Below are 23,020 nucleotides of genomic sequence, written 5' to 3'. Positions count from 1 at the left end.
GGCAACGTCTTCTACACCTAAGAAGGAGTGGTGGTAAAAAGAAAAGAGGAAGGAAAAATGAGAAAAGAGAAAGAACTGTGAGCGTCGTCGTCGGAGTGTAATAAGGACACGAAAAAGGAGCGATGGCCCCTGAGAGAAGGGCGCGCTCGCGGAGAGAAGGGGTTGACTGTCAAGCCGGTTTGAGGATGAGAGTGCTTCTGTTTTGTGTGCGCTGAATTGAATGGAAAAAGCAGCAGAAAAGGGAGAAGAAGCCGAAGAAGACCGATCATCTGATGCGCCAACGCGCACATAGATATACAAAGTTGCAACGATGGATGAATGTGTGAATAGAAGAAAAACAAGAAAACGAGTCTGTCATATATTGGAAGGAACTAATCTCATTTGATGCATTGCTCTAGACTCACAGACCTCCCCTCTACAGGTGGTAATAGCTCCATTATGTCACATGACCGTATGGAGCACTCACAGAGCACACAAAGATGTATCGATCCAACACATCGCATATTTACCAGGACAGACTATAGGGATAATGAGCATCAGAACTGACACATTAATCCTACCTTCTCAGACCCCTCTTTACGGTTATGCTCATCTCCATAAACCGTAAACCTTTGTGTTCCTACTGTAGATCTAGCTCTCATGTCCATCGTTCTCATTGCCCCATTACCGTAACTAGGTCACTTCGACATCTCTCTTCCCTCCTTCATCTTCATTGAGATTCAAACTCTTTGCTCATCTTTCACATTCTAGTACCTTTTCGTTCATCTCCGAACATCGTCCTTGAATCGGAGAAGAGACGGCCGCTCATGCGCAACCGACAACAACTCGCGAAACAAAACTGCGTAGTACACCCCATTTTAGGCTCAGCCGACCTTCACACTTTCCATGATTATTCATTGTACTCGTGAATTCTGAAGGACAGAAGATTGGTTGTTTATGCTCCGAAGGAAAGGGAGGGAATCTGTGCGCACCTGGTGCCACATCTAGACAATTTTCGTTTTTTTTTCCTGTTCTTGATCGTAATTTTCAATGAGCTAGAGATGGGGAGAGATGAGGTGGAAGGTGTGGTGGGTGTGAAAAGATCCGTCACCATAAACCGGCTCAAGGACGCTATTGAGTAATTGTCGATCGTAGAATCGGGTAGGCACTCTTTGCTCAGACAGTCCTCCCGCCTCTCTTATGAATCCCGACGTCGGTGCTAACTTCACCTTGATTGGTCACATTGTAAAATGAGCACTTCGGATGCCGCATGGTAATTGAAGAGGAGAGGTAGGTAGAGAAGGTCACTCGAGCACTGACAATGAACATGTAGTATCAAAACAACCCGCACCCGAACTAAAATTGATGGTTAGAAGAGGTGTGTGTCGGCACGACGGCGTCAGTGCGCGAGCGGTAAGGGGACCGACGACTACAATTGTGAGACCGACATTCATATATGGAGACAGAGAAACGCGACAGTCGGCTGTATTATGATGACAAATTGGAGTCGATCGACGCGCACAATGACAGACGATGGTGGGGATTCCGAAAATGAAGATGAAGAAGGCTCGTCTATTCTCTTTCATCTAAACCGGATATACGGCTCTTTTCACGAAAAATAATGATTCACACAAGGTCGCAAAGTGCTCAACGAGGTTGAACTACTTTAGTGTGATTACTACATGGATCAGCTGAAAATTGACAGAGAAAGAGAAAAGAAAATGGCGTAAGACTTGATTCGGAGCTACAGTAACTCTAACTTTCTAATTCGAAGAAATCCAATCGAAATTTGCTCCAAATTTGACTACTATGTCCAAATTTTACACCTAGGTTTAATTCTTTATCTGACTTTTTTTTATGAAATCATGAAAATAACATTCTGTCTTGTGTTCTGTGACTGCTCTGAACCTATAATGTATATTGGATAGAATCCGGTAAATAATTGGTCCTTCCCACACTAGAAGAGAACCGGCCTTGCACATCATCTCTTCACTCTTCACAGTAATTCTATCGGAATGCGTGCGCATCATTTGTGTGCAGCCGGGTTGTTATTACGAGCGCGACATGCCAGGAGACATGGTAGAAAGAAGTGAAAAAGAGAAAGACCCGTCTTATTCGCCCCTTCTTCAGGCCACTGTACCAATCAGTGAGACGCAGACAGGAGCCAGACCCTGTCTCATGCGTCCCGGGGAATCGTTTTGAGAATCGGCGAAGAGGAAGAAGAAGAAGAAGATGTGAGAGAAATAAGAAGAAGAAGGCGAGGATGTGTTTGTGCGCCCTGCGCAACGAAGAATACCAACCGATTTGAAGGAGAAGTGTGTGGAAGACAAAACTGGCTCATCTTCTTTTATTTTTCGACGACTACCGTCCACTGTCTTCAGCGGGGCGCTGCGCGCTTACGGGAGCGAAATAGTGCGTCGGAGCGCGAGAGAAATTGACGTAATTGAAAAGATACGGTGCAGCCGGCTGAGAAGAAGAAGAAGGAGAAGATGTTATGTCGGAACCGCCAACACCACCAAGCAGCAGCACGACGAGTTTCGGAATTCGAGTCATAGATGAAGAGAGATCAAGAGAGACGGGAACAAGAACGAATAGGGGGGCACAGGAGATACACAGTTTTGGTCTCTTCTGCGAAAAACGCCACTGCCGGTCATGAGTTTTATCGCCCCGTCGCACCCGAATCGCGCATTTCGACGACGACGTTGCTCCCATTTCCAACGTGGGAGACATGAACGAACTTGCGCACCGACCGGATTACGGATAGAAATATTCGATGTGATCTGATGAGAAGAGGGGATCAGAAGGAAGTTGTTTTCTTAAAAAACAAATTGTTGATCTATCACAAGCACAGGTGTAGATGTCGTCAGTTGGCCTTGGCGAGAGCTAGCTGATTGAAAATTTCTGACGAAAACATCTACGGCATGTGACCTTGCTTACGAAAAATTTGCAAGTCTTGTAGCAAGACATTCAAATTATTGAAGATAAGGAGAATGTCCTTGCAACTTGAAGCATGCATTAGCAACATTCACGGGACAGAGAGAAGAAGGGCACTCGATTCTTGTATGTTGTGACATTGAGTTCTGAGATGTTGTGCAACAAAAAAGGTCATTTCTCTCTCCGATCGGTGTGCATTTGAAAAGTAAAAGTTGAGATGGAGAGGAAATTGGAAGGGGTCGTTAAGACAAAGCGAGTGTTTGGCGAAGTATGTTCACTGTGAGTCATCGAGAAGAGTGATTAGGTGATGTTACGGGAGGAAGAGAAGAATTTTTTTGTTTCATTTCTAGTTTTAAACAACAACTTTGAAACTGTTTTCCAATATACTCCGATCAGACCTTTCGAAAACTAGAAGAACACTCGAAGCGAGAGCATCTACAGTAATCCTACAGTATTACGAATTCCGAGATTACTGTATTTCATAATCAGTGCTTTACGATGCTCATCAATAATCACGTCCAACGTATTACGAATTGCCGTTGTTGGTTCCATCCCAATGAATTTTTTATTTTGATGCACGATGTTTAAACGACGCCTCTGACATTGTGGCTCTCTAACAATGAAAATACGTGTGATGGCCTCGCTCTGTGATGCCCGACTGCGCCTCTGTGAGGTTGTAACTCAGAAAACCAGTTTTAGTGGTGCCCGCATGCGCTCATCACTTCTATTTCGTCGACGACGACACAGCAGCGCCCTGTCGATTTGTCGATTCTATTGTGTGCAATAATGGTTAGACGCCGCCGTGGGTGAATCACGCTGGTAGAACGAATCCGATTTAGACTTCGCGCAGACGGGGAAGAGAGACACACATGAAACGACTGAATTGGCTCCAATCGGGGACAACCGATTTATAGACCGGAGAGGTCGTCTCCGTCAACTTCTTCTTCCTCTTCTTTTTCTACTTCTCCTCTACCGTCCATCTCCTCCAGAATTTAGGTCATCGCGAGCCGAAAGTGCGGGTGTCCGTCTTTGCGGCCTCGACGGGTGACTTTACGGAGATATGCATTCGCTCCTTCAACATGGACAAAAAGAGAAAGTCCATGGATTGGAATAATATGCGCTACGGGGGAGTGAGAAATATCTCGGAGACAGAAGAAGACGGCGACTAATGCGCACTGTGCGCGAACGCTCCCATAATGCCGTAAACTCATCGCACAGTAGACACGGATACTCCAACTGGATCTGAGAGAGAAGAAGAAGAAGAAGAAGTGGACGATTCGTAAAATGAAACCTGGAGTTTGTGAAAGTGTTGGGGAACAACAATCCAAACCTTACTGTAGGGATCTCTGAGTCAGGAATGAAAGAATGATATAGTGTATCTTACTTTATAAACACAAAATCTTCCAAATCCTTATTTATTATAGCCAAGCTTTCACTCTTCTGCTCAATTTGACCTTATTTCGAATGGTTGAAGATTGAATTGAAGTCAAGAGTGTTTCGTAGAGAAAAGAGTTTTAGCGTCTAAGTGCGGATGCGCTAGACTTAAGAGTAGTGGAATCCAAGAGGACTCAGAATGAGGATTATTGTATTGAGTGGGATGTGAAGAGACTGTATTAGTTCAATTAAGAAAGACATCGATTTCGGAGAGTGTTGGGAAGAAAATATTTGAATGAAAAATGCACAAAAGCGAAGAAAGGAATGATATGATATTGTTATAGGGAATGATGGTGTGGTGCTGCTCGCCTTCTCCCTTCTTGCTCCACCGGCAATATTTGCTTTTCGGTCTCACACACATTCAAGCATTGTGCCGCCGCGGTTTTATGATATCGTCCATCTCTTCTTTTGGGATGCTTAGAAGTGATGGCGGAAAAGGGAAAATTGATGGAAACAGCGCTTGTTGTTCGTTTCGCTCTCGCCACAACGACAACGAGTACAGTTTTGTCAGTTGTGTGCATTGTGCATACAGCACCACTCTTTTTCTCTTTTTCTACCCGGTATAGGAGAAAGAGAAAAGGATGGGAGAAGGCATTATGATGACAACGATGATGAAAACGAAGTATGTACACTCCTCTGTACGGTGGTGCTGGAATAGGACAGCACCGTCTTCTATTGTGAGAGCTCGTATACATTGGTGCATATAGCGACGGAGGACAAAAGAAAGAAGAAAAGTAATGAATTGATGAGTTTTCAAATTTTACCAAGGAAGCATCCTGCTCCAGTAGCTGAATCGGGAATGATGCATAAGACTACTTTCAGTTCTTTCTAAGGATTGACAGTCTAAGCGATACGCTCCTGGATCTACAGAATATTCTCAAGATTCATACAAGACACCAAACAACTTTAGAACTTTTAAGATTCTTGAGCCCCCTTGTGACCTTATTAGCAACTTACAGTATCCGTTCTCAGCCAGGTCGTACAGCTCACCGCTCACCGCTCACCGCGCAAGAACAATAGTCTGAATGATACCCGAACTGCATACATATACACTGACAACGAAAAGTGAGAAAGACGACACCGAGTGATAGAGAGAACGGTGGCTCCGTGTATACAGAAACACTTTCGAACTCTCCGCCCAATATACACTATCTCTCAAACTAGCACGGTGTTGCTCGCATAAATGAAAAAAGGGAACACTGCAGTTAAAAAAACGACGGAGAGAGGAGAAGCAGCACGGTGCGGGTTGCAGCTCGCTTCGCACATTTATGCGACCGCCACGATTTCATCGATCTGTATGAAGGAGAGAAAGGGAAAAGTGGCACTGTATATATGTATGTGTCGAATTCGAAATGAGCATCGTGTGAAATAACGGAGCTGGTGTTGATGGAGAGACGATAGATATCGAAGAGAAACTGTGAGATTTTATACGACAGTTTTTGTATTTGAGCTTTTGAGTTGAGAAGAAGAGAATCAAGACGTTATGATAAAAACGGAGTTTTTTGGGATGAAAGCTGGGGAGCAGAGTTCTCGAAATGTAAGAAAAACTTTCTAAAAATAGGAAGAAGACGAGAAAAGAGCCTTCGATTCTGAGCAAGAGAAACAACATCAGATTATATGAATGATTGAAAAAGTCGATATCATATTTAAGAAGTATTGCTGAGACTACCGTATGATTTGAAAATTAATTACAGTCATAACACAGGAATTGAGATGAGGAGGAGGTAATACGGTTTGAAATATTCAATGATGAGTTAGTTCACTTGACTAAACAAGAAAGAAGGTGAAGACGAGGAAAGATAAAGAAGAATAAAACTAGAGTTCAAGTTAGAAAAACAAAAATCTTAGAAAAAAACTGACTGGATTGCAAGTTCTATTTAAGACAGAGAAGCTATTGGCTCAATAAGAAGATGTGTAAGAAAATGAAAAGGTAAAATAGAAGTTTCACCTTTAATCAAAAACATTAAAAACTCACGCAATAACTGAGCAGATCGATGGTCTCGGCGTCATCATTCAGCTCGATGACGACGAATTTCGGCATCCCGACCGGGGTCGAATCGTAAGGAGACGACACCTTCACGGAGAAAAGGTTAGTATAGAAAAGGGTGAGAATGTACAGATATTAGATAAATAGGCTGAACTATTCATCAGAGACGGAAAACGATTGACAGTTTAGGATAGATATTTTATTAATTCTTCCTAACCCAGTTTAAACTTTTTTTGAGTATTTACATATATTTGAGCAATATTAATATCAAACGAGCAATTATTGAGCTTTTTCGAGGTAAAAATATAATAAATTTATAATCTTCTCTGCAATTCTCAGATTCTTGTACTTTTTCCGTATTGATGGTCCGGAAAGCACTTGGACATTGTGTTCAGCCATTCACTTCGGATTTCTGGCGTTCTGAAAATATGAATTGGATCTTTCAGTACTGCTGACAAAAACTTACATCATATCAACTGGTTCAATTTCTGTGTTATGTTGTGATAATGCATGTTGCTTCACACGAACTTTCCTTCCAGTTTGATATGGACACAGAGGGCACTTATAGGGTTTGTGTTTAGAGTGTTTCATCATTACATGCTCATAGAAGTTCCATTTTGAGCCACCAGAATTTAAACGAATCACTGTTCCACACATTTCACAAGTAGCCGTTACAATATCACTCCAGGAACTACTCGCAGAATGATCACTTCTCATTTTCTTCGGAGATGGAGATTTTCCGAACAATGCCAAACCAGTCTGCAGTGCTTCCGACGCTAATTGTGCTTCTAATTGTGCCGTCTGTTCATCCACCTCTTCTTCATACTCATCATCTTCATCAGTGCATGGTTCGAGTTTAACTTCCACATCGACACGTTCAACTCTGTAATTCCAAGGTATACCATTGTAGACCTAAAATATTCTGTTTACCTATTTTTGATAGAATCCATCACATCAGATCTCATATCAGGAGAAACTGTCAATGATCCATTTTCAGGATTTCGAGTTGGCCAGAATAGTGTTTCATCTCTATCGAACTGATCTTCATGCCGTGTTTCGTGGTTCTCGAAGTTTCTTATTCTGGATGCTCGTTGTATTCCTATAAGTTTAATTTTCTTTTGATATTTCTTTTTTTTCCCAGTTGATGTCTATATCTTCTATCAAAACTCTATGGCTACTCAGTTAAACAAATACTGCACATACGCTCTATTGAACAACAAGTATCACAACTCGTTCTCATTTTTGAGGCACCTGCACCTGTGAGTGTGTATGAGGAAGAGATGTGCCTGTTTTTCAGGATTTAATCATAACTTTCAAGCATTAAATTTGTTTTCTCACCTGCTTCAATCGAAGAAGCCACCATATCTGAAGTTGCCACATGCTGGAATCTGGAGAATCCATTGTCAATCTGAAAGCATGTTATACTTCAAATCTGAGTATATATGACCCTAGGCCCTTCCAGACGTCTTCCAGTACCTTTTTGAGTAATTTCAGATTTTTAGTGAATAATTATAGCTGAAAACTCACAGAAGGCAAAACAAAACACACGCAACGCGCACACGCTCGCGCATCGCTCTTCGCCCCGCCGCTCCTCCAGTGTCTCATCGCTCACTATTTCTCTGCCTTCACTCACAGTCAAAATCTCTCGAAATGCGAAGTATTTCAATGTTTGTGAGTGAGAATGGGAACACTACTGAACATATTTCATTCTATTCAAAGGATGAGACTATAGAAAAAGTTGAAGACGTTGAAATCCTATTGTACTAGCGATCTCGTTTAAAATTCCCAACTTGGAGAAAATTATAATAACTTACCAAAACAGATAACAGCTTTTTAAGCTCTTGTGGTGATGTGATGTCAACAATTAGATGTGAAAGATATTGTCCATTGGGGCTTGGTAATACTGAAGATAAATTGTTTTTCTCTATCGGACTTGCGGCACGACGCTTCCTTTCCGGGAATAAAACCGGCATATTCCGTACTCCAGACGGCGGTCTGTTCACTTTCGAATCTTCTGAATTCTTCGAAAAACTGTTTTCTTTTGATGTTGATGGATCACATAATAGTTTGCTTAGGAGCGGTGCCCTCGTTGTGGCCATCGTTGTGGGAATGGGAATGGAAACCGGTACGTCTGAGTCTCTGCTTGATGCTGATGCAGACTCCATAGGAGAAAGGTTCAAAGCAGGTTTATCTGCAGTAGGTTGGGGACCGGAAGAACTCAAAAGTTGGCATCTGTAAGTTAAACAAAGTTTGACTAGGAAATTCATTTAAAAACTTACAATAATGACTGATGAGTAGTTTCTGTGAATAAATTCATTGTCGGCTGCTGCATGAACTGATCATTACCAAATTGATCAGTTCTTCCTTTTTCTTCATCTTCGATATCTAGACAAACTCTAGCAAGTTGTTCATCATATTCTCCAATACAAATTCTTCGTTTCACTAGTTCCTCAATTTTTTCGTCAGTCGTCATCATACAAGAGTTCTGAATTAACCTGAAAAACTGGCATTTATGACTTTTCACACAGTTTTTTCTTTACTTCAATTCGTCTTTGATTCTGGCTAGAAGAACTTTTTTCCTATTATGAAAATGTGACTTGACTCGCTCCATCTCTGCTGGAATATCGAACTTTTCTGTTACTTTTTCAGCAATTCGAGACCAATGCTCGTTTCTTGCAACGTTTTCAGTGGTTAGGCGTCTATACGAGTTTTTGATCAGATCATCACTTCTTTCCAGAACTTGAGTGATAATGAAATTGCTAACCTGAAATTCAAGGAAAATATAAACAATTTTTTTTTAAACTTCAAATTCCAATCTTTAACGACGAATATCAAAAAATGCAAAATATTTAGAATTTCCTTTAAGAATACTGGTTAAATTTTTAGTTGTTGGTTGCTTTTCATGAAATTTGAATGTTAAAAACTTACGTCTCTACTGATTTTGGCTGTACGGGGACCGGCATTTGTCAACATTATTGCAGATCAACCTGGAAAATATATTTTGCTCGCAAAACATTGCAAAAATGTAACTATAGAGGCAATTAATTACAGAACAAAGCTTTGTACAAAGTGAAAAACGGAGCTTTCTTTGAAAAACTGTGAACAACATGTGAGTTTGTTAAAGCAACATTATCTTTTCGGTGTGAGAGATAATAAATCAAAAAAAAGTGGAATGGGTAAAAGAATTTCGGAGAGAACAGAAAAAGTTAAGTGACTACTGATACGATTCCCTCAATTCGTGATTTATTGTATGGGGTAAAGATAAAAAGAGAGTTGATTGTCAAAACGTCGTTCTGAGGTTAGAAAATAATGCAGAGCATACCCCTTGCAAGGTCTTGGGGGTTTACCTTTGTGTACACGACACTCTCAGGTCACCATGCATACAGGTGCCCTCCCTCTCATTTGGTTTGCAACTCTCAATGAATGCAACAAAAATAATGGGGCAGACGTGAACTCTTGGGGTCGAAAGAGTCAGAGAGACGACTTACACAGCAAAGTTCAATGTAAACTGGCGGCTGTTCGAGGAAGAAACACTTGGTGGCTCAGCCAATTTTCGAAGAAAAGTAATTGATGGATTTGGAAAGTGCCAAATTTTTGAAGAATAACAGAATATATTCGGATTTCGAAAAACTATGCATTGATGCAATACGAGATTTAATAATTATTATTCAACGTAAACAGGTGATAACACGAGAGCATGAGATAACGTTGTATTGAAAACTGCATGTTTTCTCGACTAATCCGTCGATGTCTTTCTAGGGAAATAATGCAAAAAAGACCGCGAGATAGAGAAAGAGGCGAAGAGAGCTCGTTGGCTGCCTACGAACCTGCGGGTTAAGAGTGAACAACGTGGTGGCCGGCAGAGAAGGCAGACATAGGATAAAATGTGGCTGGCCAAGGCCATTTGTTTTTGGTCAGTCTCATCGTTCTCAAGGACACTAACAACGACTTGCTGTCACTTCAGAATACATCTCGAGGTCAACACACCTAGACTGACAATATGCGGGATAGGCTCACATCAATAGTTTATTCGCAAGTAAATAAGAAAGAAACCATCGTACAAAAAACAAAATCTTGTGGTGAACATGTGAGAATAATGGGCGGGAAATATTATCGGAATAAAAAAGTTCCGACATTTTTTTCCGACGAGCAAGACTCCCGCCACTGATCTACGGAAACGCCCACTCATCATAAACATTTCTTCTGCAAGATCAGGGCACGGTTTCATTGATTTCGCGGGTGAAGTTTTGTTTAAAAATACCACTTTTTAAATAAAATTTGACCTATTTCCCTTAAAATTTCATTTCCACCATGAAGTTTGAGGAAAAAAGATCAAATTTTAAGGGAAATAGGTCAAATTTTATTTAAAAAGTGGTATTTTTAAACAAAACTTCACCCGCGAATTCAATGAAACCGTGCCCTGATCTTGCAGAAGAAATGTTTATGATGAGTGGGCGTTTCCGTAGATCAGTGGCGGGAGTCTTGCTCGTCGGAAAAAAATGTCGGAACTTTTTTATTCCGATAATAGAGTAACAGTAATATTCTGGTTAAAATAAGATAATCAGAGATCGTATCGACAGATGAATGTTGCAAGCCACTAGTAACCTCCTTCATCCTTGATCTCTTTCATCTGCTCGATGAGTTGTTTCAGATTCTCGATGTACTTGTCTTGATTGACTTCATCGACACCAAAGACGGTCATCTTCTGACGAGTTTCTTCCTGAACAAAACCAAACAATTATTGAATGGGAAGTATTAGACTTACGTTATATGTTTCCATCTTGCAGCGGAGTTTCCACATCTTCGGAGCGAACTGAATACGTTCGAATACTCCATTGTACTCCTCTGGATTTTCCTCTTTCAGATCTCCGATTTCAGCAGCAGTTTTGCCAACCACTTTCGCAGCAGTGTCTCCAAACGCCGTCACATAAACTTGTCCAGTTTCATCAGAAAGTTCAAACTGCATCATGTAGAGCCACTTGAACTTGTTCATACTCTTATTGCACTTCTCACAACGGTACTCTCCGTCTGTTTCGACCACTTTCTTCTGACAACCTTCTGAAGCACATCCTTTGTAAAGAGCATTGTTTGGATTGATTCTCGTGATCATAGCCTTCACTGAAGCGTAATCTCCCTTCTCTGAATCCTTTCCGAATTGCATTTCTTGAAGACCGGCAATAGTCCGTGGAACGTCATTCGAACCTCCGGAAGTTTGACTGATCATCTTGACCTCCGCGGACGGTTTAGTGTTATGATACCAGTCATAAAGGTCAGCAACTCCGCCAATATCGGGAGCCAGAATGATGCGTGTTCCAGACCCAGTGCCCAATGTGTATCCTCCATTGAATTCTTTTGGAATAACTCCTTTGAAAGCAACAACTTTTTGTTGATACTCTTGAGCATCCGCCTTTGTTGCCTCTTCTCCCCACAGAGTCAATCGCACCATTGCTGACGATTCATCGATTAGTTCCATTTCTCGTTTGACAAGAGTCTTTCCAGCTCTAGATGTGAACTCTGTTGGTTCGTCATCCATTTTGTCGACAACAGCTAGAACATCGATCAAGCCTCCACAATGTCCTGCAACCTCCGACAATCTGACTCTCCTCAAGTTAAGCTTTGGAGCAGCGAGTAGCTCGCCTCCGGCGTCGATCTGAAATTATAAACTTCATTATAAGCCTAATAATAAATTGACTCTTACAACAGAATCGCTGCGAAGGGTGATTTCGTAATCGTGCCCAGTATTGTTGTATCTCTTGTTAGCCTGGCGAACGGATCCACCGGTGATATAATACGAGAGATTCTCTGTGATCATTCCGAAGAATGACTCAGCAGCCTCATTGAATGCACAGCATCGAATAGTATCTCCATTTGTGTCAGTGACTTCAAAGTTGAACACTCTCGTGTTCTTCGCCGGGAATGTACGAATATCCTCTTTTCGAGAGACCATACCATGGATTTTGAAGTTGTTGACATAAGGAGTGACCATTGCAATAGGAATGATTCCGTTATTGGATGCTCCACGACGAGCTGGTGGAGGAGCAGGGCGAACGCGCTGTGGTTCTGGAGCAGCCATGCGATTGACTGATGTATCTGTAAATATAACGTTCGACCTACGAGCTCGATTCAATTCAAAATATACCTCCTCCGCTCTCTCTTTTCGGCATTTTTGCTGCTGGCGGATTCGACATGTTCTCCTGGAACTCAGTGCCCCAAGAATCTGCTTCTGGCCATAAATCTTCAACGACGATATTCGGTCTGTAGCCACGATGCTCTTCTGGGTTACCAGAGTGAGATCTTGGCTTAACTTCAGGAGAGCTCAGTACTTGATGGTAACGAGAAAGAAGTTTGTATCCGGTTATCAGGAAGGAAGTCTTCACTCCAGCCCTGCAATGATTCAACTAGCTTAATTAAATATTATAGCCTATACTAACCCTTGGCTGAAAATGGTGAGATTAGTAATGGCAATGATAGCTCCTTCAACGAGATGCTCAGATTCGCTTCTAACTTGATCGTCGATATCGGCACTGACGAGTGTATCTGAAAATAATAATACGATTTTTCAGTATTGAATTGATAAACTTACTGTACTGGAAGATTCCATCACAAATACGAATTCTATATGTGAAAGGATGTCCCATCTGCTCTCCAATGTCCTCTTTCCCTTTCTAGAAAAAGAGATATTACGAAATAATGGATATAATCTTTTTTTACCAGAATTTGGACGATACCGTCGTGTCCAGGGTATCCTTGCTTCTCCAGAACTTCTTGGACAAAGCCAGTGGATAATCGGAGTTTTCCATTAGTATGGTACTTGTTAAAGACGTCATGGCTGATTTGAATTTCCGCCATCGTTGACTTCTGAAAAAAAACGACGGTTTAAATCATTGAACAGTAATACGAAAATATTCGAAGTTATGAAGTAACACATAATCAAGAACATGCGGCAAGAATAACTATTCAAAATTCTAACGAGTCGTTTACGCGCCAAAAAAGTGTCGTACGATATGGTGTTTGCGGTAATTTTTGGCGGAAAAGAGAATTTGATTTCTAGGCCAGCACGGAACTTCGAAGTAAGACGAAAACTTTGCGAAAAGAAATAAGAACTCGTGGATGAAATTTTATCGATTGCGATGGCACAGGAAATGTCTAAACGGGACTGACTAGAATCTATTTCTCAGGATAGACTATGCCTAGACCTCGCCTAGTCCAATTAACACTTCAGTTATCTAGTAACTAGATAACTGAAGTGTTAATTGGTCTAGGCGAGGTCTAGACATAATCTATCCTGAGGAATAATATATTTAATAAGGAAGAGTGAACACGAGAGATCAAATGTCTGAAAACAAACTCCGAAACTTTGCGCATAAACAAAGGTAACATTTATCATCCGAAATCAAAGTATATCAGTCCTATTACTAATGTAAATTATCTGCATACAGATAGTTTTGCATTTGAAAAATGGAAGATCGAGTGGGCCAAGAGAAAAACAGAGAAAAGTCAATTTAGGTAGAATGCTAGATTTTGCGCGGGTCGTTAAAGCGGATTAGATCGAAAAAGGAAACCTTATTTTACGGTTCTGAAATACTATTTCGTTTGAAATTGTGTATTATAAATTCCCGACACTGCGCCGCATGGCTTTTGGCGCCTCTAATTTGTTCAAAATGGTCTCGAAGCGAAAAACATTATTTGCATTTATTTTTAGACCTGCAAAGCTCGAAAATAGGGTATTTGATCTTTTTCAACTACGAGACCATTCCGCGAAATTTCTAATAAATGGGATGCGCCTTTAAAGCCATGCGGCGCAGTGTTGTGAATTTATAATACAAATTCTTTATCAAAACGAAAGAGTTTCGAAAAAAGAGACGATGAAACAACCTCTTACTCCTAAAATGATTCGACGTATTTGAAACAATAATTTTTTGTAATAATTTTCGCTTTCTATGGTCCTCGTGGCGAGACCAATTCAACGCTACTGTAAATGTTCCTTTAAAGCATGGCGCGGACCATTCCTTTCGCCCGCGAAGGATTGATTTCTAGAAAATTCGGCGAAAATAGATCCAAAAAAAATAGTTTCTCATCAAATCACTATGTAATTTCAATTTTATTGAAGTCTTTTACCTCATTTTTTTTCGAGTATTGCAGTATTTCATGTTTTCATTTCCAGATGCGCGACATTTTGCTGGCCTGCGTTCTCGTCTTCTTGTTATCCCATGTTGTGAATGGTACCATCAAGCCAGCTCACGGAGACAAAGATGTGGTCCCTCACGAAGAACAGAGTAAGAAAATTTTTACATGTGAAAAGTTCGAAATGAAACACGATTTCAGTGCTTGATGTTGACACCATCTTCCGTGCTCTTGGTGTTCCGTACTGTATGAGGAAATGCATCGATCCGTTCATCAATTCGACAACTTCGCTGTGGTACATGAAAAATGTCGTCAACCAAGCGAGAAAAGTGTGCAGTCTCCACGCCCAGGCTATCAGTTGTTTGAATAAAGAGCAGTTCTGTGATCACAACAAGATCTTCCTGAAAGCTAGTAGCAGTGTAGAATACATGTGTGCCACGAAGCACGTCCTTTTCGAGCGCATGGAAAAATGTCTCGACCCGATTGTCGATGACGTCATGTCAGGTAAATCAACTTCTCCAAATCGTATCTAATTTGAGGCAATTTTAGCCTGTGATAAAGAATGCTATGCTCGTTCGAATCTCACTGCATTCTCACAAGATTCTAACATCAAATTCGCTGCGACCGTTGGAGGAAACGCTTTCATTGTTGCCGATCATCTCGGAGATCTCTGTACTTCTTTGCAATGTACTCTTCCATGCGTCACTAAAAGGCTCAACAACAAGTGTGCTCTTAGCGGTTGGCTCAGTCTGGACATGCTTATGCAACCATTTGATGCTGTATCAGTTATGGTCGATCAGCTTTCTCCGCCATTGAAGTAAGATTGTTGAATTATTTCTCAGGAACTTAATTGTTCTTTTATAGGGATTTGATCTCAAAGAAAATCGACAAGAGATGCCGCTTCGCGATCGACCCCCACAGACTCAACCGTATTCGAAACGGTGACTTCGGAGCATTCAATCTCGCTAACCTGTCATAATTACTTCGCTCACAACCAAATCTCCCTTACTTCAAACTAAAACGTGTACATTGTAAATAGTGAATTCCCGAAATTGTATTTTTATGTTGAATGAATAGTCAGAGAAATCTCTGCTCACCGAAATACATTTTTCTTTGTGTGGATAAACCCCAAAAAGAATATTGTGAAAGCTGTTGCTTGAATGGCCGACAAAAGAGAAAAATCGGTCACGGCGACCTTTATCTGAAAAAAACAGCTGACAAGTGCAACTCAGCGATCAATAAGCATCAGTTGATGATTCATTAATCGATTCTCTTGCCCGCTCTTACATCGGGGACGCATCAAGTAAATGAGAAAGTGCACGGATCGTTGAGACGGAGACGGTCAGACAGTTGTTAACCTACAGGCGAATTCCATCGTTTGTTGCCTGTGTAAATACAGCAATTCGTCCTGTTCTGCCTTTTCTTTCATTCACTTTTCTAGTTTTTTGACAAGCCACCAGTGAAATCTAGCAGTATTGATTCTCTGAATTCTACCGCGAACGCTGTATTTCAAAGAGTTCAATAAAAATTATCTATATGGAAGCGGATGAATATTTTACTACGTACGATGCGCTTAAAGATGTGAGTATATTTTGTCTCTTATCAATGCTTATCAACACTCCTATCGGCCACACCGCTTATCATTTTTGAACCTGCCATGGACATTATGAACATTTCATATAAAGTTAAAACTATAAATTGCGAGAAATGTATTCTGCCGCAGTGAAAAGACTAAAATTCAAGGTTAGCCTGCTGAAATTTAATAATTTAATTGAAAGGTTCGAATATATAATTTATTTCAGCAGCAAAAGAAAGAGCACGCTGTGCGAAGGCAGCTGCCCCTTAAAACAAGTGAAAATTGCGGAATTATGAAGATTGTTTGGTCGCAATTCGATTTTATGACTGGACCTGAATTGAAATTTGTTTGGGATGTAACACCTTCCACTTCTATATCACCTGTCAACCTTTCTGGAGAAGATGGATCAATTGCAGACGGAGAAAGTTTAATGGATTCATCTGGATCGAACCAATCAGTTTCCTTTGAGGAAATCGACGATCCATTAAAAGTGAGTACTTTAATTCAAACGACTTTCAAGTGTTTCATGTCTATTACAGATCGAATTAACAATTCTCGATGGATTAGACGCCAATCTAGTGGATTCATTCAATGCACTCGATATGATGAATGCTGGTGATTATAAATACAAAACTATGAAATATCTAGATGAATATATGACGGATAGTGCAACAACGAGTACAAAAACGTTGACGATGGATGATTCTCGAATAACTGACAGTCCTGAAAGTAGCGGGAAATCATTGAGAGACGAAGGACTTGATCATTGTTGTGAGGGAAAGTTTTTGGAAGATGATAAACTTGGAACCAGTTTTACTCTCGCCTCACCCTCTCCTAACGATACTGGTCACCTCGGGAAGTTATTAGCGAGTAAATATCCGAATGAAGAAGATAGAGAACTCGCAGAGTATTTGAGAGACAAGATTGCATCAACTTCTACAGCGATCCCAACAAATGAATGTGTTGCACATTTGACAGAACACTACGAATTGGATCGATTATCACCAATCACTAATGATGACGGTTAGTTGATTTTCGGATGGAAGATTTGAAAATAACTGTCTTCAGAACTTCGTCGATCTTGCGTTGATTCTGGTGTCGGGGTTTCAACACACAGTGATCTCTCAGCAATGTGTCAAAGTCCGCAGAGTGGAAACTCAACGAGAAGATTCGAAGATGCATTTGGAATGATGACATCCACTCCGAACCCGAACGTTTTTAAGTTTAGAGACGAGAGAGAACAGACGAATACTCCACCACCGAGAGATATTTTCGACTTTTTTGATGATCAAATTGATTTCGGAGAAACTTATGTAACAGATGAAGCTTTTGTGGCAAAGTGTGTTCTGGCAGAGTTGATTTGCAAGTGAGCTTTTTTGTATAAGATTTAGAATAACTAAATGTTTCTAGCGCTCCTCATTCCCGATGCCCTCTACAGCATAAATTGATCGTCTCGCCATCTCGTCATCTTCTTGTTGCCGCTTTCATTTTTTCTGCTCAGACTCGAACAGGATCAACAATCACTTATGCCATCTCGTTTCTCATGTCTCATTTAAAACAAGAATGGTATCTGGATAGGCATTCTTGGTTCGAGAGGATGGTTGGAGATTCAGTTCCAAAAATGAAAGCTTCGTTATTTTCTGTGAGTTTTTATGTGCACAAATACTTATTCTAGTTTTGAATTATTTTCCAGGAAGATTCTGATGATGTACTTGTTAGAGTCACCTCTGAATTATCTCGCCTTCTTTCACTTCTTTCTGCATTGGAACGATTTCCTCTCGTATCTCAAGACAGGCCTTTAATGGTAAGAAATATTTCAAATTCGAAGCCTACCAAGTATTGACTTTCAGATCAAAAACACGTTGTTCGCCGATAAAGGAACATCTTTATCTGAAAACCGAATTCTCGCCAAAGCGATTTCCGGTTGTTTGCAAAGTCAAGGGCATACTGTTATCATCGGATCCGATCATGTTCTCGTAGCGAGACTTCTGTACACTCTTGCATTTTTTGTTCCCGAAGCTCATCAATGGTGTTGTCTACGTCCGTATCGTCACAAGTACAATCCGTATTTGAGGTTGCAGGGTGTCAGAAGAGTATGTTCACATTAAAATAATTTATGTAATCGAATTCACTATTTTCTATTTTCAGGCCGAACTTCCATCAGTAATAATGAGTGGAACATCTAGCCCATGGCCCATTTGTATCATTGACCTGGATCGATCGGCAGTTTGTATGTCAGCCTCATATCAAAAACATCGAGTATTGAGGGCACGAAATGATTCTCGAGGAGTTCGTTTGATTCTTGAACATGCTGGAGTCATGACGTCGAAAAATACAAAAGTTCCACAAATGTAATTTATAAGACGAGACGATAATCCACTCATATACATATTTCAGAGAACTTTCTCCATGCCGAACACTGGAATGTGTTAACTCGTTCCTCAAACAAATCGATATGTTACCAATGGAGGAATCTGTGCGAGCTGGATTCTGTTCTCAACTGATGCTCTATTTCGATAATCTATCAGCCGCATTTATCGCTTTCGTTCGAGATGCCAGTCGTCCCGGAGTAGATGAAAAGGAATGCGGAACACGATCAAAGTCTTTCAGTTTATCGGAATGTCGAAAATCACTTGACCTCACTAATGATGCACTCTTCAATGCTGTATTGGCACGAGCTGAATTACTTCAACCCGATATTTCTGAATTCATTTACATGTAGAAATTGTATCATTGTATCATATCGTTAATATGTCCACCAAATCCCGATTTTAGTCATTAATTCACGAGATACTCTCATTTTTGCCTTCAGTTTCTGATGATTTTAGTTGCATTCCTGCTACCGTCTTATCCCCTGAATTCACTTTTCGAGTTGCCTTTTTCGTAAGTTCTTTTTACGGTCACAAGTTTTTGTTCCAGTTTCAATAAAATTCTAATTGCTTTATATTTAGGAAGTATAGAAAATCATAACACCAGTGTTTAACATTGGACATGCAACCAACACAAACAATAAATTGTAGAAAATCTCGCTCGAAACGTCAAATCTGAATTCTACCTGGAAACCGTGCATGAAGAATAATTATATATTTCGAATCTTCAAACACTTGCTTAATATTAACAATGCACTCTTCAAATATGTGTTTGTAGTACTCTCAGAGAGTACTACTGTGTAAAAATAATAAAGAATGAGAAGCACCATTTCCAATTATTTTTTTCAGCTCTAAATAAAAACAATCCAAAAGAAGCTCATTCTCTCCATTTCCTCACTTTCTACTCCGAGTGATCTGTCGTCTGACGTCGTCAAAAAAAGCTGTGTAACCTGTTATTTATATACATAATAATTACTTCAACATTTTCTTGTTTTCATCGAAATTTCATCTGTGAAGAAGCATCAGAAGTCATTTTCTAAATAAATGAAAACTCAGAAATTCCATAAATGATGTTGTAGATGTATCATCTTCTATAATTAGTTCTCTTCTTTTTTCAACAACATTTTCTTTTCAAAAAAAGATAAATGGACTTTGCAAAAACAAACTATGAAATAGAGAATCCTTGACTCGTCCTCTATTCTCACCTCCTCCTTCTGTTTCTTTTTTTTTCTCATTTAATTGTGGTAATTTGAGAAAAACTCCTACATTTGTGTGCCGCCCATGTTGACGTCGTCCATTTGTTGTCAGAATAGAATAGTACGTGTCGAGACGACTCTTCACCACCCCCCTCAGTGTATTTTTCCCTTTTTCTGCTAATCAGAATCCTCGCGTTCGTTGACGTGTCTTTCCTCTTTGTCTCCAAGAATAGAATTTTCCGTTTTCTCTTTTTTTCGAAACTTCATTCTTTGTAGTTGATTAGAAATGTTATCACTGAAGTTTTCAGACTGATGACGTTCATTGTCTCAACTATGAATACAATAATATAAATAATTCTTGTTTTCTCATTTCTTAATTTCAGAATTCCTATCTTGTACTATTCCTTTTCTGGGAAATTCAAGTTCGGTTGAATCAGAACAAGTTTGACCAATTTTCAGGACAGAAAAATAGAATCTGACGAAATTCTATTCTTTTATTCAATCTTTTAATTTTTTCACAATTGAAAAAACAAGAAACCCTTTTCAAATAACACTGTGGTTACTGTAATCGACAACGGTAATTATCAAATCAGAAGAGAAAAAATAACCTTGTTTGAGAAGAAACCTTGAAAACTTGAAACCCTTTCTCAAAAATCCAAAAAAGGATTCTGAGAATATTCCAAAATTTTGAAAACTAGAGGTTCTTGGATCCGTTTACCTGAAGATCCAGAAAAACTTGAACAAGATATCTTCCAATTCATCTCTGAATTCTCCAGTTGATTAGAAATCTAGCTTGTTTTCCAACCTGAAGAAACTGGAACATTTTCAATTTTTGAGTATTCAGAGTATTCAGAAAACAAGAATTCCAACATAAAATTCAATCTTTTTTTTTCCCCACCTTTTTCAGTCACTCTTTCTCTCTCTCTCTTTGCATCAATAAATATACCAGTTCAGACTCTCCTTCCGTTCCTTTTTTCTCTTTCTTTTTCTCTGAAATCATATTTTGTTGACTGGTTTGATGTAGGTGCAAATGATGTACGCTCAAAGATTGAAATCGAGAAACCGTCTTTTTCTTTATCTATCGGGTTTTTCAAGCTTCTAAAAATAAGTCGGTTACTGTCTTTTTCTCTCTTAAATTCTTTCTTTTTCTCCGTTTTGTTCTTGAAGGACATGGACCTTTGGGAATTCAAAATCGCCGCTTGTTTCGTTTGAAAAACGGAAAAAAAGCTTTTTCAAATCCAAACAAATAATTTTGCTTTCTTGCCCTTCCTAACTCTTTTTCTCTTTCTCAATAACACAACCATAACTCTTTTTTCGTTTTGATAATCCCCACTCCCATCAAAATGTGATATATTATTTTGTTAGGCTACAGCTGTTTTCTTTCCCAACGTCACACCTCTAGACCACCTTCATCTGTTCCATTTTTTCTTCTTCTTTTCATTTTTTTTTCAAATTTCCGGGTGCTTCTCAACCCAAAAACCTCAACTGAATTCGGAATTACTCCTCTCTTCCTGCTTCCAAATTTAATCCTCTCCATTCAGATTTTTTCCGTTTTTCTTTCTCTTTTTGTTGTTTTTTAGTTTCTTCAAAGTTACAATTCCAAAAAAGTTCCAAGAAATTAGGAGAAAAAGACCATTGATTTTCTCAACTTGCTCATTTCGAATGCATTGAAGGACACATGCTCCTTCGTTTTTTTTTTCAGTCTTTTAGCTCTCTTCACAACGTTTTCTTTTGATGGATTGTCACATCCTGTAGAAGGAAATAGAATACTGGTAAAATATCCAAACCACTGAATTTCTCGTTTTGAAGAGAGAGAGAGCTCCCAACAAACAAAACAGGATGAGGAACGGCTCGGTGTGTATTTGTATTCAAACTAATCCCACGACCTCCCCAGTCGATTTTTAATCCTGTCTTCTTGTTTTTCCTCCAAAAAATTGCAGTAAAACGTCTTTTCATTCAGATTTTTTGGAATATCTGTTCGAACAAAGAAGAATAATTTATGATATCAGAGAATCTTATATTTCCCGAACTTGTAACGGGCCGGGCCAAAATTGGAAATTTTCTCGGCCCGGCCAGGCCTGGCGCCCTCCCCATCGGTCCGAGGTTCGAAATTCTAAAAATTTTGAACGATTTTTTTGAATTTTTGACTATACTTCAGGATTCAATCAAAAGCTAGTTATGCCTAAAGAAATTGGATTTTTTTGACGTAAAATCTTTTAAAAATTCAAAAAATGCGGTCAAAAAATATACACCTTTTCTTAAAGCCGTGCCAAAATATGACGAGTTTGATATTTCCGAAATCCGTTCGAAACCATCCGTTAACTGTAAAACTTTATGGAGAACATTTCCAATATACTGAGCTTCTAGATCTCATAAAATATTCCAATAGTCAAGTACCAATCATCCTCCAAATATCTCATTCCTTCGTTTCCAGAACATTTTTTAATTTGTGCTCGTTGAGTTCCTCTCCAAGTGCCCATCCAATAAGTAACTTGTCAGACCGGACACAATTGTTTCTCTTAATGTTCACATGACTCCCAACCAACTAATCGGTTTTTCGAATGTATTCCCAAACTCTCTTTTTCAGTTCTTCTTCTTCTTCTGAATCGTTTCAAAATGTTTCAATAGAACTCTCTTTTCATATTCGAGCATTTTTTAATGAAAGGTTTCATCTCTCATTTTCTCTTTATCTCCATCATCTCTAATTCCGCCCTTTTTTCCTCTTTTCTTCCCTTCTAATGGCTCGTTAATTTCGTGTCACCAGTCGTTGAAAATCCAATTTCGGTGAGGAGCCCGTTGAAACCTTCCCATCCTCTACCATTTCTTCCTAGTTCCCATTCGTTTCTCATTCCAAAATCTCGTCATTTGTTTGTTTTTTTTTAGACCTCAACATCTATTTCAAATTCTGGTTGATGTCACAATAAACGGGAAAACGGAACCAAAAAGAAAACGGAGGCCACTGTAGATTTTCTACACGGAAAGTGAGTTTTTCTATTTCATATTCTTTCTCTGAGTCTTAAAGATGTAATAAACTCAAAACTCAAAAAAGGATGTCGATTTTTGTAAAAATTTCAATCAGTCAGATCAGAGTAAATACTGATTTCTAATCGGTTGTCTTACAAGGCAACTCCTTTTAGAAAATGTCTGAGAATTTGCTGGAAATTGGCTCATAGGTAGTTTCGATCATTCTGAATACGATGGTAACAAATTCTTTTGCCCATTCGAAACTTGCTTTTGCACTCTTGTCACTCCCTTCCGAACAGTATTTTTTTTGTAGCTTCGGCGGCTAAGTGATAGTACTACGAATGAGCGAAACTACCTATGAGCAGTTTTCAGCAATTTTTGATGGGTCGAACTGTGTCGAATTCAAGAATTGAACTGTTTCTCGTTTTCTCCAGTTTGAAAAACACCAATTAATTTC

At 39.6% G+C, this 23,020-nt stretch overlaps 5 protein-coding genes across 5 annotated transcripts; 2 read left to right on the top strand and 3 right to left on the bottom strand.

Annotated features, from left to right (window-relative positions):
- Positions 1-3,348: 3,348 nt before the first annotated feature.
- GCK72_006572 (uncharacterized protein) lies at positions 3,349-6,388 on the bottom strand (the record flags this gene model as incomplete). Its single annotated transcript, XM_053725686.1, has 2 exons — positions 3,349-3,579; positions 6,323-6,388. The coding sequence occupies 2 exons, from the start codon at positions 6,386-6,388 to the stop codon at positions 3,349-3,351; spliced, it is 297 nt and encodes a 98-aa protein (XP_053589880.1).
- A 281-nt stretch (positions 6,389-6,669) lies between these two features.
- GCK72_006571 (uncharacterized protein) lies at positions 6,670-9,307 on the bottom strand (the record flags this gene model as incomplete). The annotated part of the gene is made up of 8 exons (XM_003113528.2): positions 6,670-6,754; positions 6,801-7,217; positions 7,265-7,433; positions 7,673-7,742; positions 8,149-8,566; positions 8,614-8,829; positions 8,875-9,098; positions 9,263-9,307. 8 exons carry the CDS (start codon positions 9,305-9,307, stop codon positions 6,670-6,672), a joined length of 1,644 nt encoding a protein of 547 aa, XP_003113576.2.
- Positions 9,308-10,931: 1,624 nt separating this feature from the next.
- On the bottom strand, positions 10,932-13,183 carry GCK72_006570 (uncharacterized protein; the record flags this gene model as incomplete). The annotated part of the gene is made up of 7 exons (XM_003113411.2): positions 10,932-11,054; positions 11,100-11,984; positions 12,033-12,424; positions 12,474-12,718; positions 12,766-12,871; positions 12,918-12,999; positions 13,046-13,183. The coding sequence occupies 7 exons, from the start codon at positions 13,181-13,183 to the stop codon at positions 10,932-10,934; spliced, it is 1,971 nt and encodes a 656-aa protein (XP_003113459.2).
- Positions 13,184-14,498: 1,315 nt separating this feature from the next.
- GCK72_006569 (uncharacterized protein) lies at positions 14,499-15,437 on the top strand (the record flags this gene model as incomplete). Its single annotated transcript, XM_003113884.2, has 4 exons — positions 14,499-14,610; positions 14,660-14,962; positions 15,008-15,275; positions 15,323-15,437. 4 exons carry the CDS (start codon positions 14,499-14,501, stop codon positions 15,435-15,437), a joined length of 798 nt encoding a protein of 265 aa, XP_003113932.2.
- Positions 15,438-15,994: 557 nt separating this feature from the next.
- Positions 15,995-18,756, top strand: GCK72_006568 (uncharacterized protein; the record flags this gene model as incomplete). The annotated part of the gene is made up of 9 exons (XM_003113837.2): positions 15,995-16,039; positions 16,261-16,524; positions 16,574-17,057; positions 17,103-17,400; positions 17,445-17,676; positions 17,728-17,838; positions 17,885-18,127; positions 18,183-18,385; positions 18,432-18,756. The coding sequence occupies 9 exons, from the start codon at positions 15,995-15,997 to the stop codon at positions 18,754-18,756; spliced, it is 2,205 nt and encodes a 734-aa protein (XP_003113885.2).
- Positions 18,757-23,020: the final 4,264 nt, after the last annotated feature.

This window comes from Caenorhabditis remanei, chromosome II, assembly GCF_010183535.1.
Source record: "Caenorhabditis remanei strain PX506 chromosome II, whole genome shotgun sequence".
Classification (NCBI taxonomy): Eukaryota; Metazoa; Nematoda; class Chromadorea; order Rhabditida; family Rhabditidae; genus Caenorhabditis; species Caenorhabditis remanei.
This window is presented reverse-complemented; position numbering and strand designations above follow the sequence as displayed.